This window comes from Equus asinus, chromosome 21 (genome assembly GCF_041296235.1).
Source record: "Equus asinus isolate D_3611 breed Donkey chromosome 21, EquAss-T2T_v2, whole genome shotgun sequence".
Taxonomy (NCBI): Eukaryota; Metazoa; Chordata; class Mammalia; order Perissodactyla; family Equidae; genus Equus; species Equus asinus.
Window position 1 is genome coordinate 43,130,649 of NC_091810.1, and position 24,735 is coordinate 43,155,383.

Here is a 24,735-nt window from a genome sequence, read left to right on the forward strand (position 1 = left end):
TACTGTGAACTTTCATGTGAATGGCACCAGACAATATGTGGCTTTTTGTGTCTGGTTTCTTTCACTTAGCATAATGTTTTCAAAGCACATCCATGTTGTAGTATGTATCAGTGCTTTATTTCTTTTTATGGCTGCACAGTATTCCAGCGTCTAGATATATGGATATATCCTATTGATAGATATTTAGGGTGTTTCCAATCCTTTGCTATTACAAACAACACTCGATATCCCATTACAAACAGCAATGAATATCCTTGAATAAACATTTCGAATGTGAATGAGTATATCCTATAAATTTCTAGAAGTAAGGTTGCTCCATCAAAGGTGTATGCATCAGTAATACTGATAGTTATTGCTGAGTTATACTATTTATATCCTGTCATTTAAAGCACTGTTTGAGGAAGGGAGATGAAATGGCATAGTGGAAAATGCACTGAGTTTTGGACTTTGTTTTGCCACTAACAAAAGAGGTTCGTATGTAGTGGTTATTAAAAGCATGTGCTTTGGAGGCAGACTGGCTGTGTTAGAATCTTGGTTCTGCTACCTACAATCTAAATGGCCTCAAGAAAGTTAAATAACCACTCCACACCACTTTCCTTATCTGTAAAATAGGGATAATAATATTAGTGCTTTTTGTGGGGATTAATGAGACAACACATGAACACTCTTATATGGTGCCTGACACATAGAAAGTGCCTAGTGAATGTCAACTCTTCTTTTTAGCTTGCTATGTGATCTTGGGCCCTGTCTTTTCATATTTTTAAAATGAGGAGTTGAACTGGATTATTTTTGTTTCCAAGTTTAAAAAGGCAATTATGGCCCCTGGATATTTAATTATATACTATCTCATATTGTTCTTTAATGTTCCTTGTGTTGTTGTTTTGTCCATTACTGAGGGTAGGGGACAACAACAGGTTAAATACTTTTGTGTCTGTGTGAAGAAGATTGACCCTGAGCTAACATCCGTTGCCAATCTTCCTCCTTTTGCTTGATTGTTGCTGAGCTAACATCTGTGCCAATCTTCCTCTATTTTCTATGTAGGATGCCACCACAGCATGGCTTGATGAGCAGTGTGTAGGTCTGCACCAGCGATCCAAACCTGTGAAGCCCAGGTGGCTGAAGCAGAGTGTGTGAACTTAACCACTATGCAACCGGGTTGGTCCTGGTTTAATACTTTTAACCCTTGGTAGCCATTGCTCCAGAACCACGTGCATCTGTGGTAGCTCCTCCCCTTGTATCCCCCACCCCCCAAGTTTATATACTAGATATCTGTATGCACACAGACACACATATTGATATCCTCTGTATCTCACTGTTAGTCTTCCTGAGATAGGTGGGACTTAGCAAATTTATGCCCCCTCTATCCCTCTCCTGTAGTTGACTCTTTACTTAGCCATACCCACAGATCCTAGTTTTAGATATACTCCCTGCTGAACTGTAAACTTGGAGGTAACCATGTCCATTTCCTTCAGTTACATCCTCAGCATACAGCAGTGCTTAGCTCCCAAGAAACAACTAGAAAATATTTCTAATATTGAATATTAGTAATGTTATCTGGCTGAACCTAAATTATTTCACTATCTACAATAATTGAATGTATAGTTAAAATTGTTAGAGCTTCCCAATTTTCTTATACCTTGTAAAGTATAATACTGGTTTCGTTTAAAAAAATTTTTTTAAATGAATGATTTTGAATGGAAAAAATTTTATCCTCGCAAAATGTATTGATTCAATCTCTGTGGAAGACAAACGGTTCTCTCTGGCCTTAGTTTTAGGTATCCTTTATCACCAGCCGGTGTGTTTGCCTTATACATAGACTAGGACTTCTACTTTCCAAGTAAAGTTGGCTTTTGCTGAGCAAATGAGGAAAGCCTTGGTTGAGTAGTGGCACCAGCATGCAATTAGTTCCTATTTATCTTTTAATCTGATAAAAATGAGCTTTAGGGGTGTCTTTAATGAACCAATAAAAAAGAAAGCTATCATTTGGAGACCTCAACATCTGAGTTTCTGATCTTCTGTAACATCTTTTATAACAAATAAAACCTTCTTCCCCCAAATTTAAAAGGTTACTTTTAACTTAACGTAGCCCAGTTTTTTCATCAGTATTTTTAAATGTGTTTTTACCTTAACTATTTACTAAAAGGCATAATTGTTTTACTCCCATTTTGCTACGATTTACTGAGCAGATTCAAATAGGGTAGGTAAGCCATGATTAACTTTTCCATATTAGCTATTAAACAGGGATGATGTTTATCACAGGACATAGGAATCCAACTTTCCTGTTGCCCTTGGGAATGCTCTTTAAGTAGCAGCCATGTGGCAAGGCCTAGGGTTTTATTATAATTAGAGGTTTGGTCAGTCTTCTCCTTGGGAAGACAGATGGAGTTTGAGAATAGAGATCTGGGTCCTAATCCTGATCCTGCTGCTTGGAGGCTCTGAGCAAAATGTCAATCCTCATTTCTCCATCCACAAATTGCATAAAGGTGCAGGGCTGCAGTGCAGGTTGGGTCTTAGAGAAGCAGTCACGTGCAAGCACTTTATGTCGAGTTAAATAGACCTGGCTTCAAACTGTGATTTTAATTTGTTCAATGTCTTGCAACATTTATTTTAAATTGTGCATAACAGTATCTCTGGTATGTTGTTGTGAGGATTAAATGGAGATAATGTGTGTAAATTGCTTTGTCCAGTGCCTTGCATATAGAAAGCACCCAATAAATATCATCTGTACTCCCGAAAACCCATCACAGCTTATGCTGACAAGGTTGAAACTACTATTTAAAAGGCCTTCGACTCGACTGTCAGGTTGTTTTGAGAGCGACCACTCGCTGTATATTTTTTAGTGTGGCTGCAAACGTTCACCTTTTTCTTTAATGTACATTTACTATGGGAAAACGGAAGATAGCAAAGGAAAAAAGTCTAAAAGCCAGCAGCTCCCCCACCCCCTGCTCCCTCGAATTCCCCAGAACCAAATCGTGTTAACAATAGGCTAAGTCCTATCAAAGGATCCCGGGTATTGACTGCTGGCTGGAGGCGTGCCACTGGATCTAACCCTTTAAGATAAAAGAGGGGGATTGGTGGGAGTTGTGAAGATGTGAGATCGGGTGGCTAGCAGGGAATAGCAGGTCGAAGAAGCCGGCCCGGGGGCTTTCAGGTTCTTATCACTGCAGCCGCTTATCTCATCTCCTCTTCAGGCCTTTACATGCACGCAAATATTTCACAAAGCCGGGATCATCCCGCATCCACTGCTCGAATCCCGTTTTGGCTGATGTAACTCTTGCGCGGAGACTGGAGAGTAATCTTGCCCCCAAATAGGCAACGCCTGCGCTCCCAGGACCTGGCCGGCCGCGCCCCCCTCGCCTGGAGCGCTGACCAGAGCGGTCCGAGAGCTTGCAGCTCGCCTCGAGGCCCAACCACCCCGACGCCGGTCGGCAGCGTCGAGATACTCGTTGCGCGTTGCGGTTGCCCCTTTTGGCGGGCTCCGGTGCCCCGAAGCTCCGCCCCCCGGTGCGGGCGATCCGCACTCGCGGAGGCGGGCGCCGCGCCCCCATTGGCGCAGCGGCCTGCGATGGCCCGCCCCCTCCCGGCCCCGACGCGAGCACGTTGAGTGGCGGGGGCCGGCCGAAGAACTGCCCGAGCGAGGAGCGGCTCTTGGGGCCGGGCGGCACAGTTGGGGCGCCCGCTTTGGGGCCCCCGAGAGGCTCCTGGGTCGGGAGCGCGAACGGCGGTCACGGGGGGAAGGGGGTGGGTGGGCTGAGAGCAGCTTGGCGGCGAGGCCGGCCTGCCGCCCCTTCCCCCCACCCCCGTCGACCTTGTCGGCAGATGCTTCCCCGAGCTCCTCACGCCGGCGCGATGGCGACTGCTGCGGAGACGGAGGCCTCTCCGCCGACGAACGCGAGCTGGGAAGGTGGCGGCGGCGGAGACGATGAGATGAACCAGGCGCTTCCGGAGCTTGAGTCCTCCCCACAAAATGGCGGCGGCGGCCTCAGCATCGCGGAGCCCGGCGGCGGCGCCGGGCCTGAGGAGACGGCGGCGGCCGAGGCCGCCCCGAGCTTCAGCCACGAGCAGCCTCAGGACTCCTCTGAGGCGGGCGCGGCCGCTCTGCCCAAAGGCCCCGAAGAACCCGAAAGGCCCGTTAGGAGGAGTTTTCAGATCCCCAGGAAGAGCAGAGAAAAGAAAGGTGGTGCCTCCCCCTTCCCCAACCCCTCTGTCTCTCTCCCCTCCATCTTTTCATTAGAACCTCTCTGTCTCCTCTTCCCACACCCATCCGAGACACGTCCACACGCATGCAGCGCCAGCCGCCTCTCCCCTCACCGCCTCGGCCGCCAGCTGCTGCGCTTGGTGCGAGAGGAAAGCGGCGGAACCACGCTCCCCTGCTCCCCTCTCCCCGTGGAAGTTGGAAGTAGCTCAGGTTGGAAGCTTGTCCGTAAGGCTGCAGCTCCCAGAGAGGAAAGATGGTGCTCGGCGCCCCTCCCTCCCAACCCCTGAAGGCACAGAAGCTGCGGAGAAGTCTCACTGTGGAAATAGCCCGTGGCCATGGATTCTGGGGCTTTCTCCAAGGCCATTGCGTTCAGAGGACCACAAGTGCTTCTCCCTCTGGAAATTCTTCAGCTCTATGTGTCTACTTGAAATTTGCTCGATGTCAGCGTCTTCCCTTGTTTAGAAATCTCCGTTAGATGTGATCCATGCACACTGCTATTTTCCATCACACTTCATTTCCATGTAGATTTTTTTTTCTTGTTTTGGAAGCGTTAGATTAAATAGCTTTCTCTCCTTTTAAATCCAAACTTTAGTATGTTTTTTCTTGTATTTGAGAAGAATGGGAAGGTAGGTTCTTGGTGCAGTAATTTCCCTGTGGAAAAAAGTAGAGGTTAGCTTCTGCCCAAGAGTCGCCAGCTTGATCTTGCAGATGAGAGAACTTCAGGTTTGAGAAAAAGTCCAGTCTAGTTTTTGGAATCCAGACGGGAGCGGTTACATGAACTACGTTTACCCTTTTAAAACTTAATGCCATATGGGGGCACATTTGTAATGGAGGTCAAAATTAGTATTGCCATTTTCTATTATACTATTTGACTATCCAGCGATTTGGAATATTCTGGATTTAGTCACTTTAAAGCCTCTTTTTTTACTGTGTGGTTCAGTTTTTCATGACTGACTTTGGAAAATTACGGCAATTTTTTTTTATTTGCAGAAAGGTTTTATTTGTAATTTGAATCTTAGTAAAGACTTAGAATCTTGAATGAAGCATGTGCTTCCTCTTTCCTTGTGCATAACCAGCTCCATTTGCACAACCGATATTGCTACAGCCTTTAATCTGTAAGATACAAAGTCAAACTGAATTTCTATGTGGGTAACAAAGCCAAGGAAATCCTTGGTGTGAGAAACCATGTTGACAAAGACTAAGTTAGCTTTTCTCCACTAGCATGAGGAGTGTTTCTAGAAATATCTTTTAAGTCAGTTAATGCAATATATTTTCGAGTTTGAGAGAGTACTTGTGAAGGTGAAGGTTGTCAATTCTTTTGGTTTATTTAGTTACGATGCCTGGTGTAGTCTAGATGAGAAAAGTTAGATGCCCAGCCTAGATTATCAATTGGTAGGGAATAGGTTGGAAGTACGTTCAGATGGGCTCTGGTAATAAGATAGGAGACTGAACTTTTTTTTTCTTTTATTTAGCAAGATAAAATTTTGAAGTCCATTTTTTTTTCTAGATTTTAAGTGCCCCAAAATATGGTTTATAGTACATCAGAAACCATGATGTACCACCTTTTAACTTGGTAGGACCAGAAAATTAGCCTAGAAACCCTCCCAGTTTGGTTTGAAATGGGGGAAGTCACTAGGAAACGTTGAAAGGCACTGCTTGCCTGTGGTTTTTTAAAATTAGATAAATCCAGAGATTGCTGTAAAATAGACTTGATTTAAACACACCAAAAGTGGAGATAATTGAGGAATTAGGAAATATGAAACCTGGTTATTTTCTCCCGAGTCTGACTTAACATTTTCCATTTTCACTTAGAGGTAAAAGGTTGTTACCTTTCTCCTGGTAGGGAGGTTGTGGGTGAGGAAAATAGAACAGTGGACTTTTCGTGTTTAGTCAAAATGAATAATTTTCTACTTGTCTAAATATTTATACACTGATCAGCAGCTGTTCAAATAGTACAATAACGATTTAAATAGAGCTTTTAAAAATTAAATAAGCAGCTATTTTACCACCATGGACTTTATCCTGTCCAAGCTGAGAGAAGTTAGTGCATGGTGGTAGAATTTAATAGAAAAATTAAACTTTTTATTAAAAAAAATGCTTTATCAGAAACAGGGTAGCAGGTACTGCTATTTTCACATTTCATCCCCAAATCATCTCTTGGAAGGCTTGAAAGGTGTCACTTTATGTATAGGATTTGGCTGTGTATTAGTTATGGTCATCTGAGTCTTTTATCATGAATTAGATCATTTTCAGTAGATGCCTCTGCTTGAACTTTTCAGTATCAAAGGTTCTGTTGCATTCATATTTTAATATGGCAGACCTTTGCTTGTGACTACTTTTCCAGTGAAATTTAAGATAAAGGCTTGAATATTTTTTGTACCTTAAAGGTAAATACTATGTGAGTATAACTTGTTGACTCAGAAAGTTCTTTTCTTGATCTTGACACTAGCATAACATCCAAAATACTGCTGTTCTGATTGATAATATTGGCAAACACTTTACAATGCTTAATAAATTGTAGGCATTATTCTAAACTGTTTATCTGTGTTAACTAAATCTCAACAATCCTGTGTGGTAGTTACTATTCCCATTTTACAGATGAGGAAACTGAAGTACTGAGAGGTTAAACAACTTGACCAAGGTCACACAGCTAGTAAGTGATGGAGTTGGAATTTGAACCTAGATGTAGAGTACTTTTTATCACTACACAAAAACTGTAGCAAGACATTTCTTTTTTTATAATATAAGGGTTTTAGTTATCTTTTGATCTGACCTATTAAAAAAAGTGTTGGTTTTTTTTTTTTAACCTCTTAAATTTAGAAATGTTTAGTATGTCTTCATCCCTGGGGAATTATGAGGTTCGGAAGTTATGTTCATTTTAAAATTAACACATTTAATCACTACTGACAGATTGAGTGACCCAACTTTTGACTGGAAGGGTAAAATTTTACTCTTTTTCATGTATGTAGTGTTATTTATTAGCTGGGCTATTTTCTTTAGTGTGAGGAGGCAGTGTTCTTACATTTAACCAAATTGTAGAATTGCATTTTGCCAGTGGATGTTTTACCGTTGCCTACTTTTACTCTAAAATCTAGTACTATAAGTCATTAAAAGTAAATTAAAATTGGTAATTGTATTTCATACAATTTTTCCCTCCAAAGTTCTTGGGAAATGATGTAGTCATGATTCACTTTCTGGAAAATGTTTATTTATTGGTTAATGTTTTCTGTATGGCACAAGATTAACTGCTCTCGTGCACCTGTGTCTCATGCAGGTGTGTCCATACTGGTGTAGTCCAGGAGAATTAATTGTTAATTCTCCTCAACCCCCATCTCTTCCCACAAAATTTGCAGTTGTCTTTTTGAAGACCGTGGGGCAAAGTCTCCTTCTTAAGGAAATTTGCATAGTGTTTCAGTAGTTGTATGTGAATGATTGGGTTCTAAGTGCCATAGATTTTCCTACATAGAAATTAACCTGAGAAGAAAGTGTAAGCAGAATCATAGTCATCCACTTTTGGTAGATGCATATAAATTCCAGGTAATGGAGGTAAAATTTTCTTTGACCTGTTCCTCAGTTGAAAGGTCAACAGTTTCATATTTGTCCTTATCTCTGTGGATCTCCACCAGCATATTCATTCCTAATTTTGCACTATGTTCAACCTTGATTTAGAGGTAAAACACCCATTCCTAAAGTATTATGTCTGTAGCAATTTTATTAAACTGAAGAAAAGTGATTTTTAAAATATCTTAAGTAAATTATTCTGAGGAAAAGTAGATATTTGTGGTATTTTAATCATTAATACCAGTAGACATCAGAAAGATGGATTTCAGAGGGTTGTAGACGAACCACATGTGATCCCTAACCTACACTTTGCTGTTTCCTTTTCTTCCATGAATTAGTTACTTTAAATTGGAATGTATGTTTTGTATTACCCTTTTGTATGTTTTGATAACAGTGGTCCATCTTTTATTTTACAAGTTTAGCTTGTTTTTACATATATGTATATATGATAATATTTCTTTACGTATACACATAACCTTAATACAAACACAAAGATCAGCATTGACATTAAATAAATTAGTAAAAGTAGTTAAGGAAAAATGTTCTTTTAACTCAGGAACAAAGCTACTATTTGATGACCTAAATTTTATGTCTATTCCTACTGCTTAACTATAACATTAAATTCTTGAGTATGTTTTGTATGCTACCAGTAATAAAAAATACTTAATGATAGTATGGACTGGGAGTCAGGAGACCTGAATTCTAGTTCTGGTTCTGTAATACAATCAGCTTCCTCATCTGTATTATAAATCTCCAATTTAATGATAGTATGGACTGGGAGTCAGGAGACCTGAATTCTAGTTCTGGTTCTGTAATACAATCAGCTTCCTCATCTGTATTATAAATCTCCAATTTAATGATAGTATGGACTGGGAGTCAGGAGACCTGAATTCTAGTTCTGGTTCTGTAATACAATCAGCTTCCTCATCTGTATTATAAATCTCCAATTTAATGATAGTATGGACTGGGAGTCAGGAGACCTGAATTCTAGTTCTGGTTCTGTAATACAATCAGCTTCCTCATCTGTATTATAAATCTCCAGTTTAATGATAGTATGGACTGGGAGTCAGGAGACCTGAATTCTAGTTCTGATTCTGTAGTAGAATCAGTTTCCTTGTCTGAGTTACAAATCTCCCAAGTGCCTTTCTAAGTCTATTCTTCAGTCCTATAAAACACATCTGTAATCAGTTTTGTCAGTAGGGAAACCTTGTGAATTATGGTCAGACATCAACTCAGTCATCCTTCTGACATGCATTTGATAGGAATCCTGTCAATAAGTAAAATTATACATTTTTTAATGTGTGGAAGAACTATTGTTACTGCTGTTGACTTTTATAAGATGAAAAAGGGTGTTAGTGATGGCATTTGATCCTGTTAAAGGCAGTAAAATGAGAAATGTTTAAGAGATTTGAGAGAAGACACATTAGAGGGTAAAAAAGAGCATAATCCTAGATATCAATTTTTTGTTCTTTTAGAGCTAATTTCACTTAGCACTTATAGCCCGTGTCTGAGTGCTCTCTTGATTTCCTGGTCTAAAATGAGGAAACCATTATATTTTTCCAGCTCTTGGAATGATTGGTTTCAGCTCTGACACACATCTTTTACTTATACTTCAGGATATAAGACTTGGAGCCAGGCAGCCTTAATTTGAATCCAGCTGCCCTATTCATTCATTGACTGTGTAACCTTGGGCCAAGTTAACTGTTAGCTGTCTCAGTTTCATTTGTGAAATGGGCATATTGAACTTCATAGGGTGATTTTGTTGATTAAATGAGATAATGTGTGTAAAGCTTTTAGTACAGTATCTGAAAAGTAGTAATGACCCACTAATGATTAGTCTGAATAATTGTCAGAATCCAGAGAACAATATATTGGATGCTGACTGCCTTAAGTGAAATGGATGATTAATTTATAAAGTGTTCTGTTCCCTGTTTGGATAGTCACAGGTTTGTATATTATTACTGCCTCAAATAATGACCCATAATTAAGATTATGATGCATATGTTTTCTTTAAAAGAAGTGACAGGATGTGTTGATCAGAGAATACCCAGTGTTAAAAGGACTATTAAGGACAAAGTAGACCACCAGAGAATGTACATTTAGAACATAAACTTGTTAAATTTCTCAAGTACCATTACCAGTACGTTGATTTGAAATCCTTAAAAATAGTTACAGCGTATTTTATTTTTGTAGAAATGATAATTGGCAAGAAAAAAATAGAAATTATAACTGGCCTAACTAGTAAAGCCAACTAAGGTGTTTGAAATATAAAATACCTAGAATACAGGTATTTATTATTAGACTTAAAATCTTGCACCTTTTTCTGTATTTTTATTCACAAGAATTTTTTCCTCACTGGCAGCCTACTTGAGTACGTTTGACATAACCAAAGGACATTGCTTTGAAATGAAATGTTGAGTGCTTTTTTGAGAATAATTTGAATGTTAATTTCTATATAAATTTATATGATTTAACTCAATTTTTCACTTATTAGATTGATGGTGGAAATAGTGTTGGGGCAACTTAAGTAAGGAAAATAATTTCTTTTATGTAGACTTGTAAAATTTCTTAGAAATTGAAGCCTTGTGATACTTTTTTGCATATTTTAGATATCTGAAGTCATTTTGTTAGTTTAGAAACATAAAAATCAATCATGCGTAAAACCCAGTTTTTTAAAATCATGCTTGGCCCATTTTGGATGTGAAAGCCTTTAAACACTATTCACATAATGATTTCTTTGCCAAGTTTTTCCCAATTTGGGGACAGTCACAAATATAAAATGTTTTTTCTTACCACATCCTACAAAACAAATCTGAATTGAGAGATTGTATTTCTCCCTCTTTTTTGAGCTTTCAGTTTCGTTTATATATTACTGAATTGTTGAATTTGTGAGACCTAATTTAAAATGACAACAATTATATTTTGGTAGTTGTAGAATATATTTGTATTCAGTATGAGAAAAATCCTGACAAAGTTTATTCTCGTTTTCTTTACTCACTTATTTAGTCATTCAGCTTAGTTGGGGCCAGTGCTCACAGTTCTAGCTACTGGCATATGGTAAAGATAGAGTAATGAACAAGGCAGATATAGTTCCTGCTCTCATGCAGTTTACAGTCAGTAGATTATTGAGTATGTTCATCTGCTACAAATTTAATGATAGGACAATTCCAGTGTTTTAGTAGTTCTCTTTGAGTGCTTTATTTTCTTTTCCTGCCTACTCCTAGTCAGTCAGTGTCTTTACTACTTTGTTATAACTGTTGGCTTTATTCCTTTTTTTTTTTGAGTATGCAATCCCAAAGTGGGAACCATTTGTTCTATACACATTCTGTTACTGAAAGCTACATTTTTACAGACACTTTTGTAAAATATACATGGTTTGGTAAATGAATGGATATATCACTCGACATCATGTCCTTTTAAAGGCTAATGACTGTACAGAAAATAAAATAAAAATAGCTTATTAGTTAGCTGCTGTCTAGTACTTCTAAGAATATGTACAAGTAGAACACTATGTTTTCAGTAGTGGCCTAAAAGTGTTTTGACTGTGATATTTATTGACTTTTTATGAATAGTATCTTGAAAGAAATTAAGGTAATAGAGTATAACAAATTCTGTGAATAACGTCTACTGTGAAAAATAAGTAATTCCTCTTTGGTTTTGGGAAAATTTGTATGTATAGACTTGATGTTTGAAATTTGTTAGTAAGTTAACCTGTTTCATATATAAAGTGCAAATTTGAGTTTATTATACCAGTAATCCAGTGATCCAAGAACAAATTGGATATTAGACTGAAGTATTTTAAAAGTTTAATGGAGTGTGGAAGAGTTGGAGGAGTGGGGAGTAAAAATTTTTATTGTCTTACTTTGCACAAGATGCTGTACTTCGAGCTTTTTCTCTGTCTTGTCTCATGTGGCATGTGGCATTTAGTGGTTATTAGGATAGCTAAAGTTCCCCTTTTTACAGATGAGAGAACTGAGCTTATATGTTTAGTTAAGTAATGGATTTACTCAGGGTCTCCCACAAAGCCGCTAAGTGCTAGATCTGATATTTGCATCCAGCTTGACTCCTAAGCTCCACATCTTTCCATTTCACTGTTTTCATAATAAATGTCCTACTGCTTTTTTATACTGGCAATATAAGAAGCTAGTGGAAGCAGCATAGTTTATTCTAACTTTAGTACTAAAAACCAAATAGAATTCATTTCTTTTTATAGCGACCTAAGTGTCTTAAATGTTTTTATGCTTTCACTTGATGATATAAGCATTTAGTTTGCTGAAATAAATGGTCTTAGACATACTACTTCAGTGTAACATAAAATAGGAGTTGAGATGAATATATGCACAGATTCTTAAGAGTCTTTAAGCAGTTTATGTTACCTAATATGGCATCCCTGAAGTTTGCAAAATTGTAACCTTGTTTGCCTGTGTAATGCGAGATGCTCATTGCTGAAGTGATTGGTCAATGTAGGCGGCTGGTTTTAATTTTTCTTCAGTGAATTAATAAGTTATGTCTTCGCATATCAAAATAAGATAGCCTTGATGCCTTTTTTACTTCATTTAAAAGTTAACCCACAAAAATAGAAGAAACTACGTTTAATATGGAATAATCTTAAAATTAATAATGTTTTTTATTTTAGCACTTTTTCAGCCATTAACTCCAGGCTCTCGAGAATTTGAAGATGTTTTAAATATTCTCCATTCATCTTACCTTGAACCAACCTCAGTAACAAATTTTACCTACAAACGTGCTTGTTTGATACATAATGAGCTTTTGGAAAAGGAGGTATGTTTTAAATTGTGCTTATTGTAAGATTCTTCACAACCAATTAAAAGCTTGAAATTTGTTTTACTTTCCTTTTTTTAAAAAATGCTGAAGTTTTTAGGGAAGCCAAATTATGGAAGGGAAAACAAGTTTTAAATGACGTCTTTTTTCCCCTCAACATTATTGACATAGCACAACATTTATCTTCTTTTTAAATTAATATGCTATTATGTAAAAATAACTTTTTACTAAAAGTGAATTTTAAGCATAGGGATAGCTTATTGATAATGGCTTTATTGTAAATTAGTAACAAGGCTTTTTGCTCTTTCAAATGCATGTTAATTAAATGGAATCACTAGTAGTATATAATGTCTAAATTATAAGATAATTAGGGAAATCAAATGTATTTTCTTTGTTTTTTTTTTTTAGGATGTGCTTAATTCTTTCCCCAATTATGCCTGATAGTTGAATTGTCTTAATATCATTAGTAAAAATTCTTAGTGAAAAAGTGCAAATAAAGGGGAACAGTTAAGCGTGTTAGTGAATTTAAGTTTCATGTACAAATTAGAATATTGAGTTTTGATTTAGGAAAAGCCAGCATGTGTAATTCTGAGGTAATACAAATGAGATGTTTAGAAATATTTGATGTGTATATTGCTTTCTAATGTACATGAAATACTATTCATTTTCTAGTTTTATAAGTTGGTTAACCGAGTGCTACTAGAGTTTAACCTTCAAAGGGTTCCTAAAGTAGATGAATGTTACTGCCTCCCAGAGAAATTAAAACTTTGGTAGTTTCATGGTATGATAAGGATTATTTGTAAATTTTATATGAAAATTTAGTCTCAGGATTCATTAATTGTATTATTGAAGATCAGTAATGGCTTGAATGCTGCATATAAATCTATTAGATATGGGCTCTGTATTTTGAACGTATGTATGTCTATTTGCTTGTATCTAAAAGTGAAAGCCAGCAGTTTAGGGTTACTTACAGTTCACATGTACTTAGACCAAGTTACTCTTTTATCTTGGAAATATGGAGCACATCTTATGTACTTAGCATTGAGAATACAGTTATAAAGAAATGAAACATTTTTCCTTGTCCTAATTTAGTTTACAGTCTAGAAGTTGTACATTCCACAGAGATTTATTGAATCACCTGCTGTGGGCAGTGCACCATGTTAAGTAAAATGAGAGATCCAAACATAAAACTTGAACTTAATCTATGGGACAGTTGGACTGTGGTAAAATTTTAGTAGAAACTTAGTTAAAGTTGATAAACACTACTTGCTTATTTGACTACATTGTACAGGTAAAGAGCCAATTATAATGGGAAAAAAATCGAAGTGCAGAAAGTACAGGGAGAGAAAAGATTATTTCTGCTTTGGTAGGTTTGGAATTCTTAGAAATACAGTTCTTGAAACTCTTAGCTTGAAAAATGTAATCATATGCTAAGGAGTTGTTATAGATTTAATTTCTTTTAGTTTACAGAAAAGCGAAGAGAACTGAAGTCTGAAGGTCGTTTAGATAAAGAACTTTCAGAATCCTATGCATTTCTGATGGTTGATCGATATCAGGTGAGTGAACCCTTTTTATAAAAAGCAATTTGAGGATTTTTCCATTTTCAATTACTACGTTTGCAATTATTCAAGAATACGCTTGAGGGGCTGGCCCCGTGGCCCAGTGGTTAAGTTTTCGCGCTCCACTTTGGAGGCCCACGGTTTCCCAGGTTCGGATCCTGGGCGTAGACCTAGCACTGCTCATCAGGCCATGCTGAGGCGGCGTCCCACATGCCACAACCAGCAGGACCACAACTAGAACATACATCTGTGTTCTGGGAGGACTTTGGGGAGAAGAAGAAAAACAAAAAAGATTAGCAACCATTGTTAGTTCAGGTGCCAATCTTAAAAAAAAAAAAAAGAATACCCTTGATAGTTATAAAGTAACATTTTCTTGATGTATGAGTGGAAGAAATGATTTAGTAGGGCAAGGTGTTTCCTTGTTTTGTAGGTTTTTTTCCAGATGTGCTCATTTTTTCTCTGCCCAAACCTATTTTCTTCCCTTAGAATGTTCTTGATAATTTTCCCTTTGTTAAAGCAGATTATCTTCTATATTGTTGATTATATATGCAGGGAACTGTTTTTCCTTTTTTCATTGAAGATGTTTAGGTGGAGTACTTTCTCTTTAGATATTTTGATAATTCTAGTTCTCTCTAAAAGGGGATATTTTATGTATTTGAGTGGCATGAGTTCTGAGTATCTGTCACACCTCGAATAAACAAAAATGGATTCCAGCTATGGTTACATTGGAAGGATAAGCCCATTTTACATTGATATTTAGTCATAAACTGGCATATATATAAAATTTCTGTAATGTAGAACATATATAATTTAGAAGCTTAGATTCGACTTAAAACAAGTTTACAAATTATCTTTTCATAATTTTAAATATTTCGATTGCAAGATGAAGTGTTTTGTTTATTTAGGTTCAAAACATATGTGAAAAAGGATTACAGGTGGGCCAGTCCAAAATAACAATTCTTGGCAGTCCTTCCATGGGTAAGCTTTTTTATTTTTTTCATTAATCTACTATTAAGTAGCCATTTAAAAATATATAATCTAATATTGCCACAGTCTTTATAATTAAATTCATGTATACTTTGTCATGTTCCCAGGGAGACTATTTGCAGGTTCTGCAATGTAAAACCAGTTTTATCCTTTGTTTCTAATTTTGCATACTTGGAAACGATCAAAGATTTTTTTTTTAATGTCCTAGTGATTTTGAAAAATTTGGTTAGTTTCATGTTTTTTCTGGTTTTATTTTTGCTTTGGTTAAAAATCAGCTGTCTTTACTGTCATTACATTTCTTTTAAAGTTGTCATACCTTTTATCTCTTATCATTAGGTAAAATATTTGGATTTTGTTTTTTTTATTCATGTTCTTTTTCAACTTTAATTTTTCTCTCTTTACTAGGTGTCTATCTTTCTAGGTATGCAGATTTATTACAAGCTAATCCTTTGGAAGCTGGAGCAGTGGGCGATGTTGTTATTTTTAAAATAATGAAGGTAATTTCAATTTTTGCATTTTGTGTATCAAAGACAGCATTTGATTTGGATTCTAGTTGACGCTGTCTTTAGGCATTTGATTTAATTAAAAATTGGTGCTTGCTTCTGTATGGTATATAAAGATATTTAGAGAGTGGTTTGCCATCTTTGCTCTAAGCTTACTGTGAGTTTGCTTTCTTTTCCAAAGAAAAAAATGAAGAAAAGAGGATAATAAGTTGGTAATGTCATTTAGGCTTGTGAAGAGTGTAGTGAATAAAACTTTTATTTCCTTGTTATTAAACAAATTCAAAGAACGCTTTTTTTTCGTGGTTTACAACTTCTTCAATATTGGTAAAAAGTGTTGGGTGTTACTTTATTACCAGGTATTAAAGGAAAAAACTGTTATAGGTGACCTATATTCAAAAAAATATTCTATAATATTAATGTCGTATAGTCAGTAATTAGGTTTCGGTGGACTTAAAAAGTTTTCTCTATTTTTAGGGTAAAATAAAGAGTATATATGATCCCATGGGTGTAAAAAGTTTGGAATCTGTATTAAATAGAAGTGCTTTGGACCCAACACCAAAGCACGAATGTCACGTGTCGAAGAATGCCAATAGAGTTACGTCACTTTTGGTTTACAGAGCCTATGAGCTTACTCAGGTAGGTGCCTGGATCCATTTTAGTGTTGTGACCTCATACCTGTTTGTCACCAAATCCTTTAAAATGTCTCCCTTTCAGTTCCCTCTGCCACCACACCAGTCTAGACTCTGGTTTCCATGTATCACTGCCAGATTCCAGTGTCTCTTACTGCTGTTTGTTCACTGTTTCCAAGATGGCTCAGAAACATACAGTGGCTCCTCAGACTTACAGAGTAATATTCAGATTCAGTAGCCTGGCTCTCCCTCCCTGTAGATTGACTCCAGCCTGGTTTTTTGTATAATTGCTGCCCTCTACGCACCATTGCATTTTGAAGCCTTGGCTTCTCTGGCCTAGATCTTGGCCTAGTAAGATCTCTTGCCTAATAAAATACTACTCATCCTTCAAAGTAAAGTTGAAGCCCCTTGAAATACCTTCATTCATATCATTTCATGCTATTGATTTGATAGATATTTTCTGTTTTCATTATCATTTCTACAGGATGCAAACTTAAAATTAATTTTTTAAGTTTTATTCAGATGTAATCAATATACAGTAAATTACACATACCTAAAAGTGTAACATTTGATGAATTTTAGTCATTTTTTATATTATATTTGACTATGAAGTAGTGTTATTCTTTTTAACAAATGTATGAAAAATGTGTATGTCCAAATGGATTGTATGTGAAAAGCAGTGGTGCTAACCTCCCTGCAAATGTTCTTTCTTTTTAGTTTTACTTTATTTACGTAAAATAAAGATTATTCTTGCTCCTTTCTTTTTTTTTTTTTTGAGGAAGGTTAGACCTGAGCTAACATCTGCTGCCAATCCTCCTCTTTTTTGCTGAGGAAGACTGGCCCTGAGCTAACATCCTTGCCCATCTTCCTCTACTTTTTATGTGGGATGCCTACCACAACATGGCTTGCCAAGTGCTGCCATGTCCACACCTGGGATCCGAACTGGCAAACCCTGGACTGCCAAAGCGGAACTCGCGAACTTAACTGCTGCGCCACCAGGCCAGCCCCGCTCCTTTCTTTTTGAAGAATCTCAGTGGGCAAGACCTGTTGTTGGGGGCTTTCAGCAAAAATTATACTCCCCAGAGTCATCCAGGCTTTGATTATCTTCTGGACAGTAGTAGTATTGGTAGATATGAAATATACCTGTAAAGTAATTATTGGTTTTTCTAGCAGAATTTTTAAACTGACTTGATGTTTCCAAAAAATTTCTAGGCATTTTTAGAGCAACAGTAACAGTATTGACATTAATAGTTTCCCGGGGGAATAGACTGTGAAGGACAATGCTTTGTTTAAACTAGAGCATTCTTTTAAATGAAACTCACTAGTCTGCAAAGTCACAAAACCCTGATCTAATGACTGTTGGGAATAAGGGAAGGGAAGAGACAGAGGGGAGTATAAGAGGGTCAGCTACCCTTGTCACCTATGATTGTACCCTCTTTCACCTCCCCTTTGCTACTTTGTCTGCATATGGAGCCAAGAATGTGTTTGTGGCAGGGCTTTTTTTTTTTTTTTTAATAATAAGCAAAATGGTAGGTTTGGTTGAGATTGTGTCCTTAGTGTTTTACTTTTTGTGTCAGATTGGCTTTTCTGGGCTGACCTGGGAGCCTGGGCTCCATTTGTAACATTTTTATGAAGAAATTTGTTGTACCTTCCCAGTGGTCGGCTTGTCAGAAGTAAACTTTTGGAATACCTGTTATGGAATACTGTTTGGAATACCTGACGTCTGATATATATAGAAGCAGAATATGTTATATCATAAAATAAATATAAAGGGCAAATTATTTTAGTTAAATTGACAAGCAGTGCTTAAAGATATTTTCTGTTAGAGGCACTTAATTGGTGTTATATTTCTCAAAAATCAGGCATTAATATAAGATTCCAGTCTGTACTTCTTGCCTTCTTAAAGAAGTTAATTTTGGTTTTTCTTATTTTTAGTATTATTTTTATGAGTATGGCTTTGATGAGCTAAGGCGAAGACCGAGACACGTGTGTCCATATGCAGTTGTGTCTTTTACTTACAAAGATGATATACAAACTCCCAAGTTTGTACCTTCATCAAGGTAAGACTTAATGAGTTTTAGACGTCATCCAGAATGGTATTATATTACATAACCTGCATTGCTGAGTTAGGAGGAACACATTGTTTTCTTTTCATTTTTGTCTTCCCTTGAAATTAATTAGATACACAAATGTTCATGATGACTTTTAAAAGGTTAATGTGAGGGACAGATACTTAAACTATGTGGAAATACAAACTAAAATTTACTTGAAGCTCACTGGTTAAACTTTTTTTCAACCAGTGCAGGTTTATGTAGTTGAGTAAATGCAGTTTTTAAAAGTGAAATTTTGGGGCCAACCCCGTGGCTGAGTGGTTAAGTTTGCACGCTCTGCTGCAGTGGCCCAGGGTTTCGCCGGTTCAAATCCTGGGCTCAGACATGGCACCGCTCATCAGGCCATGCTGAGGCGGCATCCTATATGCCACAACTAGAAGGACCTACAGCTAAGAATATACAACTATGTACCAGGGGGCTTTGGGGAGAAAAAGGAAAAAAATAAAATCTTTAAAAGTGAAATTTTGTGCATTAGCTCTCTTGGAAATGGGGAGCTTCTAGAAAAGATGCCCCAGCCCTACCTCAAACCAGTTAAATAAAATATTTATTAAGGAACTTAGGCATTGGTAGTTGTTAAAAGCTTTTCCAGGTGGTTCTGATTTTCAGTCTCTTGTGTACCATTGAGAATTTCTTATAAGCTGTAATATAAGGTGACCAAGTAAAAAGCAGTTTCCCTTTTTCCTCGCCCCATGTCATGATTTCAGAAAATGTTTTGGCAAAATCAAATAAGTAAACTTACAGAGATGTAGGTGAAGTGGTCATATGTCTACTTATTTTTGCTTTGAATACCCATATATAAAGCATTGTATGATATCTATTAATTTAGAAATACTGCTATTTTTAAAAGCCACGTTTCATGAAACATACACATTTTTTGAGGTTGGCCTCTTTAATCAGTTTTCCAGATCAAATCATCTCATCATTTCAGTTGTTTGAGATCCAGCCCTTTTTTTATGTCAGTGAATAGCTCTGGAAACCGTGCACAGCCACAAGTACTGAATCACATAATATCTAAACAATTTTGTTTTTCAATTTTTTTATGGCTCTATATTTATGATCTCTATGATACATTTACTATAGTGCCTTTCAACAGTTATCTTTAAAATAGAACCAGCACTTAATAATTATGAGGTCATACTCCCCAGGAATAATGACTCAATTTTTTTTGCCTCCTCTTTGATTCCATCTGTTGACCTCCATATCATTTAAAATGAGCATTGATTGAACATGTTGCTGTACCTTGCATGCCGCCATGAATACTCCTACTCCAGGGCATCTGCATTTGCTATTCCCTCTCTTTCCCCAATTAGCTGCATGGTTTACACCTACCCTTCCTTCAGATCTCTCTTTATAAGTGAGCTCATCGATGAGGGTTTCTGTGATTTTTTTAAAACTCTTTTCTTTTTCTCCATTGCACTTAAAAACATGATCAGCTAGTAAACTATAACTTAGGTTTCGATTGTTGTTTGTCTTCCTCATGCGATTGTAGGCTCAATGGAGGCAGGGGTTTTGTTCATCCCTGTAATTCTGTTACCTAGAGCTGTGCATGGTAAAGAATAGGAGCTTAGTAAATATTTATTGAGTGATGAATGAATGTATTTAAATATATATTGAGGCTATTTCTTTGAATCTCATCACCAAAATAAAATAATTGACAGAAACTTTAATGGACTCTATTCTTTCCTGATGGATATTTTTGGGAAAAATAGCTCTCTTAAATTGGGCAAATATGGTAATTCAAGCCAAGTAAATAGTTCTGTTTTCTTCAAGTAGACTTGGATTTATTAAATGTTGTACTAAGTAATTAATTTGTTCTTCCTACTTGGAGGAAGGATTTAATTCTCTTGCACAATATACCATTAAAAAAGGCACTTATATCAAGGTCCTGAATGTTAACTTTCATGTTGTTACCCATCAGTGATGTTTTTCTCTTTTTAAAAATTTATTTGTAGATCTAACAGCTTTAATGCAGATAGAAACACAGGTAAGATTCTTGTATTTCTTTCCTTTAGTTTTATAAATCAAAAGAATAAGTATATGTAGTAAAAAATTAATAAATTAAGTGCTTTATTTTTATAATGAATGAGAATCTGCAAAGTATGAAAAAGAGGGTGAGGCCATGTTATCTTGTAACATCAACATTTGCTTGTCCAAGCCTGAGGTTTCCTTTGAGAAGCTGCTGCTGGTTTTAGCACTTTTGATTGATAAAGGTAAAAAATAAAGCAAGTTTCACAACTCAGCCTTTTAAAAGTATTTAATTCATCTGAAGTTTAGGATTTAGAAGAGATAGAGAAGATTAAAGCTATAGTAATATTTTCTGTTTTCAAGATTGTCCACAATGAAAAGAAAGTGAGTAGAAGATATGAGATATTATGGGAATTCGTGTAGTTAACTGGATTTAATATAGTCTCCTCTTTGGGGAAAATAAGAGAGCAGTAACTGTGTTCTTTGATCCGCAGCTTTCTGATATGAGGACGTTTAGACAAATTGATTATTCTTTGCAGCTGGAATAATTTTGTAGGGGAAAAGATACCTGAAACAAAAGTCCTAATATTTGAACTCTCCTGTAAATAGAACGTCAGATTTTTGTTGTGGTACTTAAACCTTTTTTTTAGATGTTGTTCCTCTTATTTCTAGTGAAGACATATTTGTATCTGCGCTATCAAGAGGCTGAATTGTGTCATTATTCTTTTTATTTAGATAAATATAACTACACCCTGTGGAAAGGACAGCTTTTAAATAAAGGAAAGCTTTTGTGTTACATTTCTCTGAGATCAGCCACTCGTGCTTTTTTGCCTATCAAGCTGTAAGTATATTACAAGAAAATAGCAATTAGTGGTTGCTAATTATTTAGTTCCTTCTTTTGCTTTTTTCCTTATATTTAAATTTTAGTTTGGTCTGTAAGAACTTAAATATACATATCAGTTTGTTTTAAAAAAGATTGGTTTGATAACTTTGGAAACTTAATTGGCAAGCTGAGCTCTGTTTTCTGTCTTCATTTGAGGATGGGCCACTAGTTATACATATTTATGGTATAAAACTTTTTCTAAGTGATATTTAATCTTAAAATTGATTTTTCAAAGTTTTATTCTAATTAGATTTTTCATTTAGCAATTCGAACATGATACACTTAAAAGTTATCAGTTGTTTGTTATAAACAGCTTTGATGTGGTGAGTTAAGTTTAAATTTATAGGCTGTTTTCAGTCTTATGCAGTGTATGTTGGAATAGAAAGGTCTCAAATGATCTCTTGCTACCGCCACAGTAAACCTTATGGGCCTTCATAAGTGTTTGAAGATTAACAGTTCATACTCAAAATTGTTTAATAAAAAGACAACGTTTTATCCTGTGTGGTTAGTAAAATTGGCGTACAGAATTAGCTTCTGGCTTAAAGAGGAAAGGTTCATAATATTGTCAGGCTATCTATTTACCTGTGCATATATCTGGATTTCCCATATCAAATCCTCTTTAGAATAAATTGCAATATTAATAAATAAGTTCTTTTGTTTTCTGTCAAGATACTTGTGTGTGTGTGAGAGAGAAAGAGAGAGAGAGAGCATTGCTGTTAAGTTATGTATGAGTTAAAAATACAGGTAAGGCAACCGTGCTTTTTCACTTTTTTTTCAGTCCTGAAAAGTTAGATGTTGAAACAGTTATGAGTATTGATCACCTGAAACAGAAAATCCCTCCAGCATTGTTTTATAAGGAAACATACTTAGGTCCAAATGAAGGTAAAGTAATTTAATTTTACTAAAATATATAAGAAGCAGACTTGATTTGAATATTTACTATGTATTTTTTCTTACGTCAGTTTTGAAGAATGGAATGTATTGCAGCCTTTATGAAGTTGTAGAAAAGACAAGAATTGGAAGTAACATGGAGTGTTTACTGCAAAAACTAGAGAAAGAAAAACTTGTGAGTGAAAGGTTTTAAAATGTTCCTCATTCTCCCTTAGAAATATGCATATTAATAAGTGGTCATATTAATATTTCGGTTCATTTCATTTTTGCCTCTGAAGGTACCACAAGGTCTCTGTCTTTGTTGCTACCATTTAGTTAACAGAGTTTTACTATGGCCTCTGGTACTCTTATTTTTAACCATGACACTAGACATTCTATGGACTAGTCTTCCCCATGAAGTAATTTTATTGTATCGTGTGATTATGACTGTGATATTCAACAAATATTTATTGAATATCATTTTCTGATGCAGGGTATATAGTTCAGTAAAGAATGAGACAAAGAAACTCTTCTCCTGGATTGTACCGTGTGATAAATGGAGTTACTTAGATAGATGTGGTTTGTTCCAGTACAGACAGTGTTATATTTGAAGATTCAAAAATAATAAGGCACCTGGAGAGGTTGAAGGGATAAAAGAACACTACAATAGTTGAGGGAAAGTGGTAGAACATGAGGCTGGAAAAGTCTGTAGGGTGCTGTGTCCTGCTGTGTCATACAGGCAATGTTCAAATGTTTGGAAGTTTGGACTTGATCCTAAGAGCAAAGGGTTTTAAAGGGAGTTGGAATGAGGTTTTGATTATGTATGCAACATGATCAGATCTGTGTTTTGAAAGTTCACCCTGGTTACTCTGTAGAGAATGAATCGAGAAGGGGGGATGAGGTAGGAAACTATTACATTAGAGGATGACAGTGAGTTGGATGAGAAAGGTAAGAATGATGATATGAAAAGAGATTGGTTTAAGAGATATTTACTAGGTAGTATCCAATTTAATAGATACTGACTATAGCAAGTTTGAGTAGAGGGATTAGGTTGGGTATCGCATTGTGATGGGTTCAGGAATAAATGGAAAATGAATATGTGATACTAATATGTACAGTTTAGTTAGAGGAGAAGAGGTGGTTGCAGAGGAGAGTGGCTATTCCAAGGTTTTTATTAACATGAGATAGATGAGCTCATGTTTAAATGTTGATGGGATATTCCGGTGGAGGGGGAGAGAAGTTTTTTGCACAGGTATGCCGTTTAATACAAGTTTTACAGCAGTTGACTTCTTTTTACTCCTCGTTTTATTGAGACTCAATTTCCAGGTAGTCAAATGGAGATTTGTATCAGTGATTTTCAGAACCTGCAACTTCGTTTTTAATGGCTACATAGAATTTTGTTGTATTCCTGTATATTTGCTTAATCATGCCATTGTTTGTAGATGAGTCACATTATATAGGAAACTTTTAGGCAAGTTTATACACTTAGGAATTGGTGGATACCTAGCAATAATTTTTTTTTTTTTTTTAAAGATTTTATTTTTTCCTTTTTCTCCCCAAAGCCCCCCGGTACATAGCTGTATATTCTTCGTTGTGGGTCCTTCTAGTTGTGGCATGTGGGACGCTGCCTCAGCGTGGTTTGATGAGCAGTGTCATGTCCGTGCCCAGGATTCGAACCAACGAAACACTGGGCCGCCTGCAGCGGAGCGCGCGGACTTAACCACTCGGCCACGGGGCCAGCCCCTAGCAATAATTTTTTGACTAACCTGCCAGAAACTTTTGGGCTTAGACATCTTAGAACACCCCCGTGTGCACACACACACACACACACGACATTCACTGCATATGAACATAATCTTATATTTGTTTTTTGTTACCTTCTGAAAGCCTGTCTGTAATACAAGTGTTCTCATGATCAAAATGTATTCAATTCCTGAGTTCAGAAAGTGAAAATGAAAGTTTAGATGGTAGGTTTGGATATAGTGGGATATTGAGTTATCCAAATCTGTTCGGTTCTTGCATTTCAGAGAATGAGTATTGAGAGTCTGGACAGTGAGGGGTTTATCAGAAAAGTACAATATCTGCTCAGTTCCTAATAGTGAGATTCAGGATAGGAAGGATACTGGCATTTTGTTCTTCACCTGAGCAAGTATTATATTAGGTTCATGGAGGACTGAGTCTTCCCAGAATCAAGAAATAAAGTAAGATCCTACATCTCAGAGAGCATGGGCATTCCACAGTTCACTCTGCGTAAATCTAGTGGACCTAGGTGTTTTGTGTAGCTATCCTTTTTCCTGCAAACCTCATTGGGAATTATCCTAACTATAGCTACTTTGTTCATGGTTATCATGATAATGGGAGGTGCATTGGGAGCTGTTCGGTTCTTAATTTTTCTTGAATACATATGCGAGGTGTTCTGGATCAGAGATAGATTTAGTGAAGACCTCTAAGTAGTAAATGTATTGGCCCTCCTTTGCCCTAGTCGTTACTCTTAGGGCAATGCAATGAGAGATAGGTTAATTAGCCTGTGCAAGTAGCTGGACACTTAATAGGCAGGAGATGAGGAAAAATGATTTTTCTTTGCTTATAAAGGGAAGGAGTCACGTATCACCCCTCCCCTCCTGAAAAGGCCCTCTTGAAAATGTAATGAATATTAACTTCAACCCTTTGGTAAATAAATAAAATCT

The 24,735-nt window shown here is 36.6% G+C and overlaps 1 protein-coding gene across 4 annotated transcripts in view; it reads left to right on the forward strand.

The window, feature by feature from the left end:
- Positions 1 to 2,805: 2,805 nt before the first annotated feature.
- Positions 2,806 to 24,735, forward strand: part of TASOR (transcription activation suppressor) — a 53,136-nt gene continuing 31,206 nt past the window's right edge. For 3 of the 4 annotated variants that reach the window (XM_014868662.3, XM_044754887.2, XM_014868661.3), the window contains exons 1-11: positions 3,556 to 4,177; positions 12,396 to 12,541; positions 14,005 to 14,097; positions 15,006 to 15,078; positions 15,493 to 15,584; positions 16,065 to 16,226; positions 18,155 to 18,279; positions 20,283 to 20,314; positions 21,031 to 21,136; positions 21,957 to 22,060; positions 22,141 to 22,244. In XM_014868662.3, coding sequence (XP_014724148.3) covers positions 3,820 to 4,177; positions 12,396 to 12,541; positions 14,005 to 14,097; positions 15,006 to 15,078; positions 15,493 to 15,584; positions 16,065 to 16,226; positions 18,155 to 18,279; positions 20,283 to 20,314; positions 21,031 to 21,136; positions 21,957 to 22,060; positions 22,141 to 22,244 — 1,395 coding nt within the window. In that variant the 5' untranslated portion in view covers positions 3,556 to 3,819. Of the gene's footprint in view, positions 4,178 to 12,395; positions 12,542 to 14,004; positions 14,098 to 15,005; positions 15,079 to 15,492; positions 15,585 to 16,064; positions 16,227 to 18,154; positions 18,280 to 20,282; positions 20,315 to 21,030; positions 21,137 to 21,956; positions 22,061 to 22,140; positions 22,245 to 24,735 lie in introns of all 4 variants that reach the window. The other variant, XM_014868660.3, reaches the window with a different exon arrangement.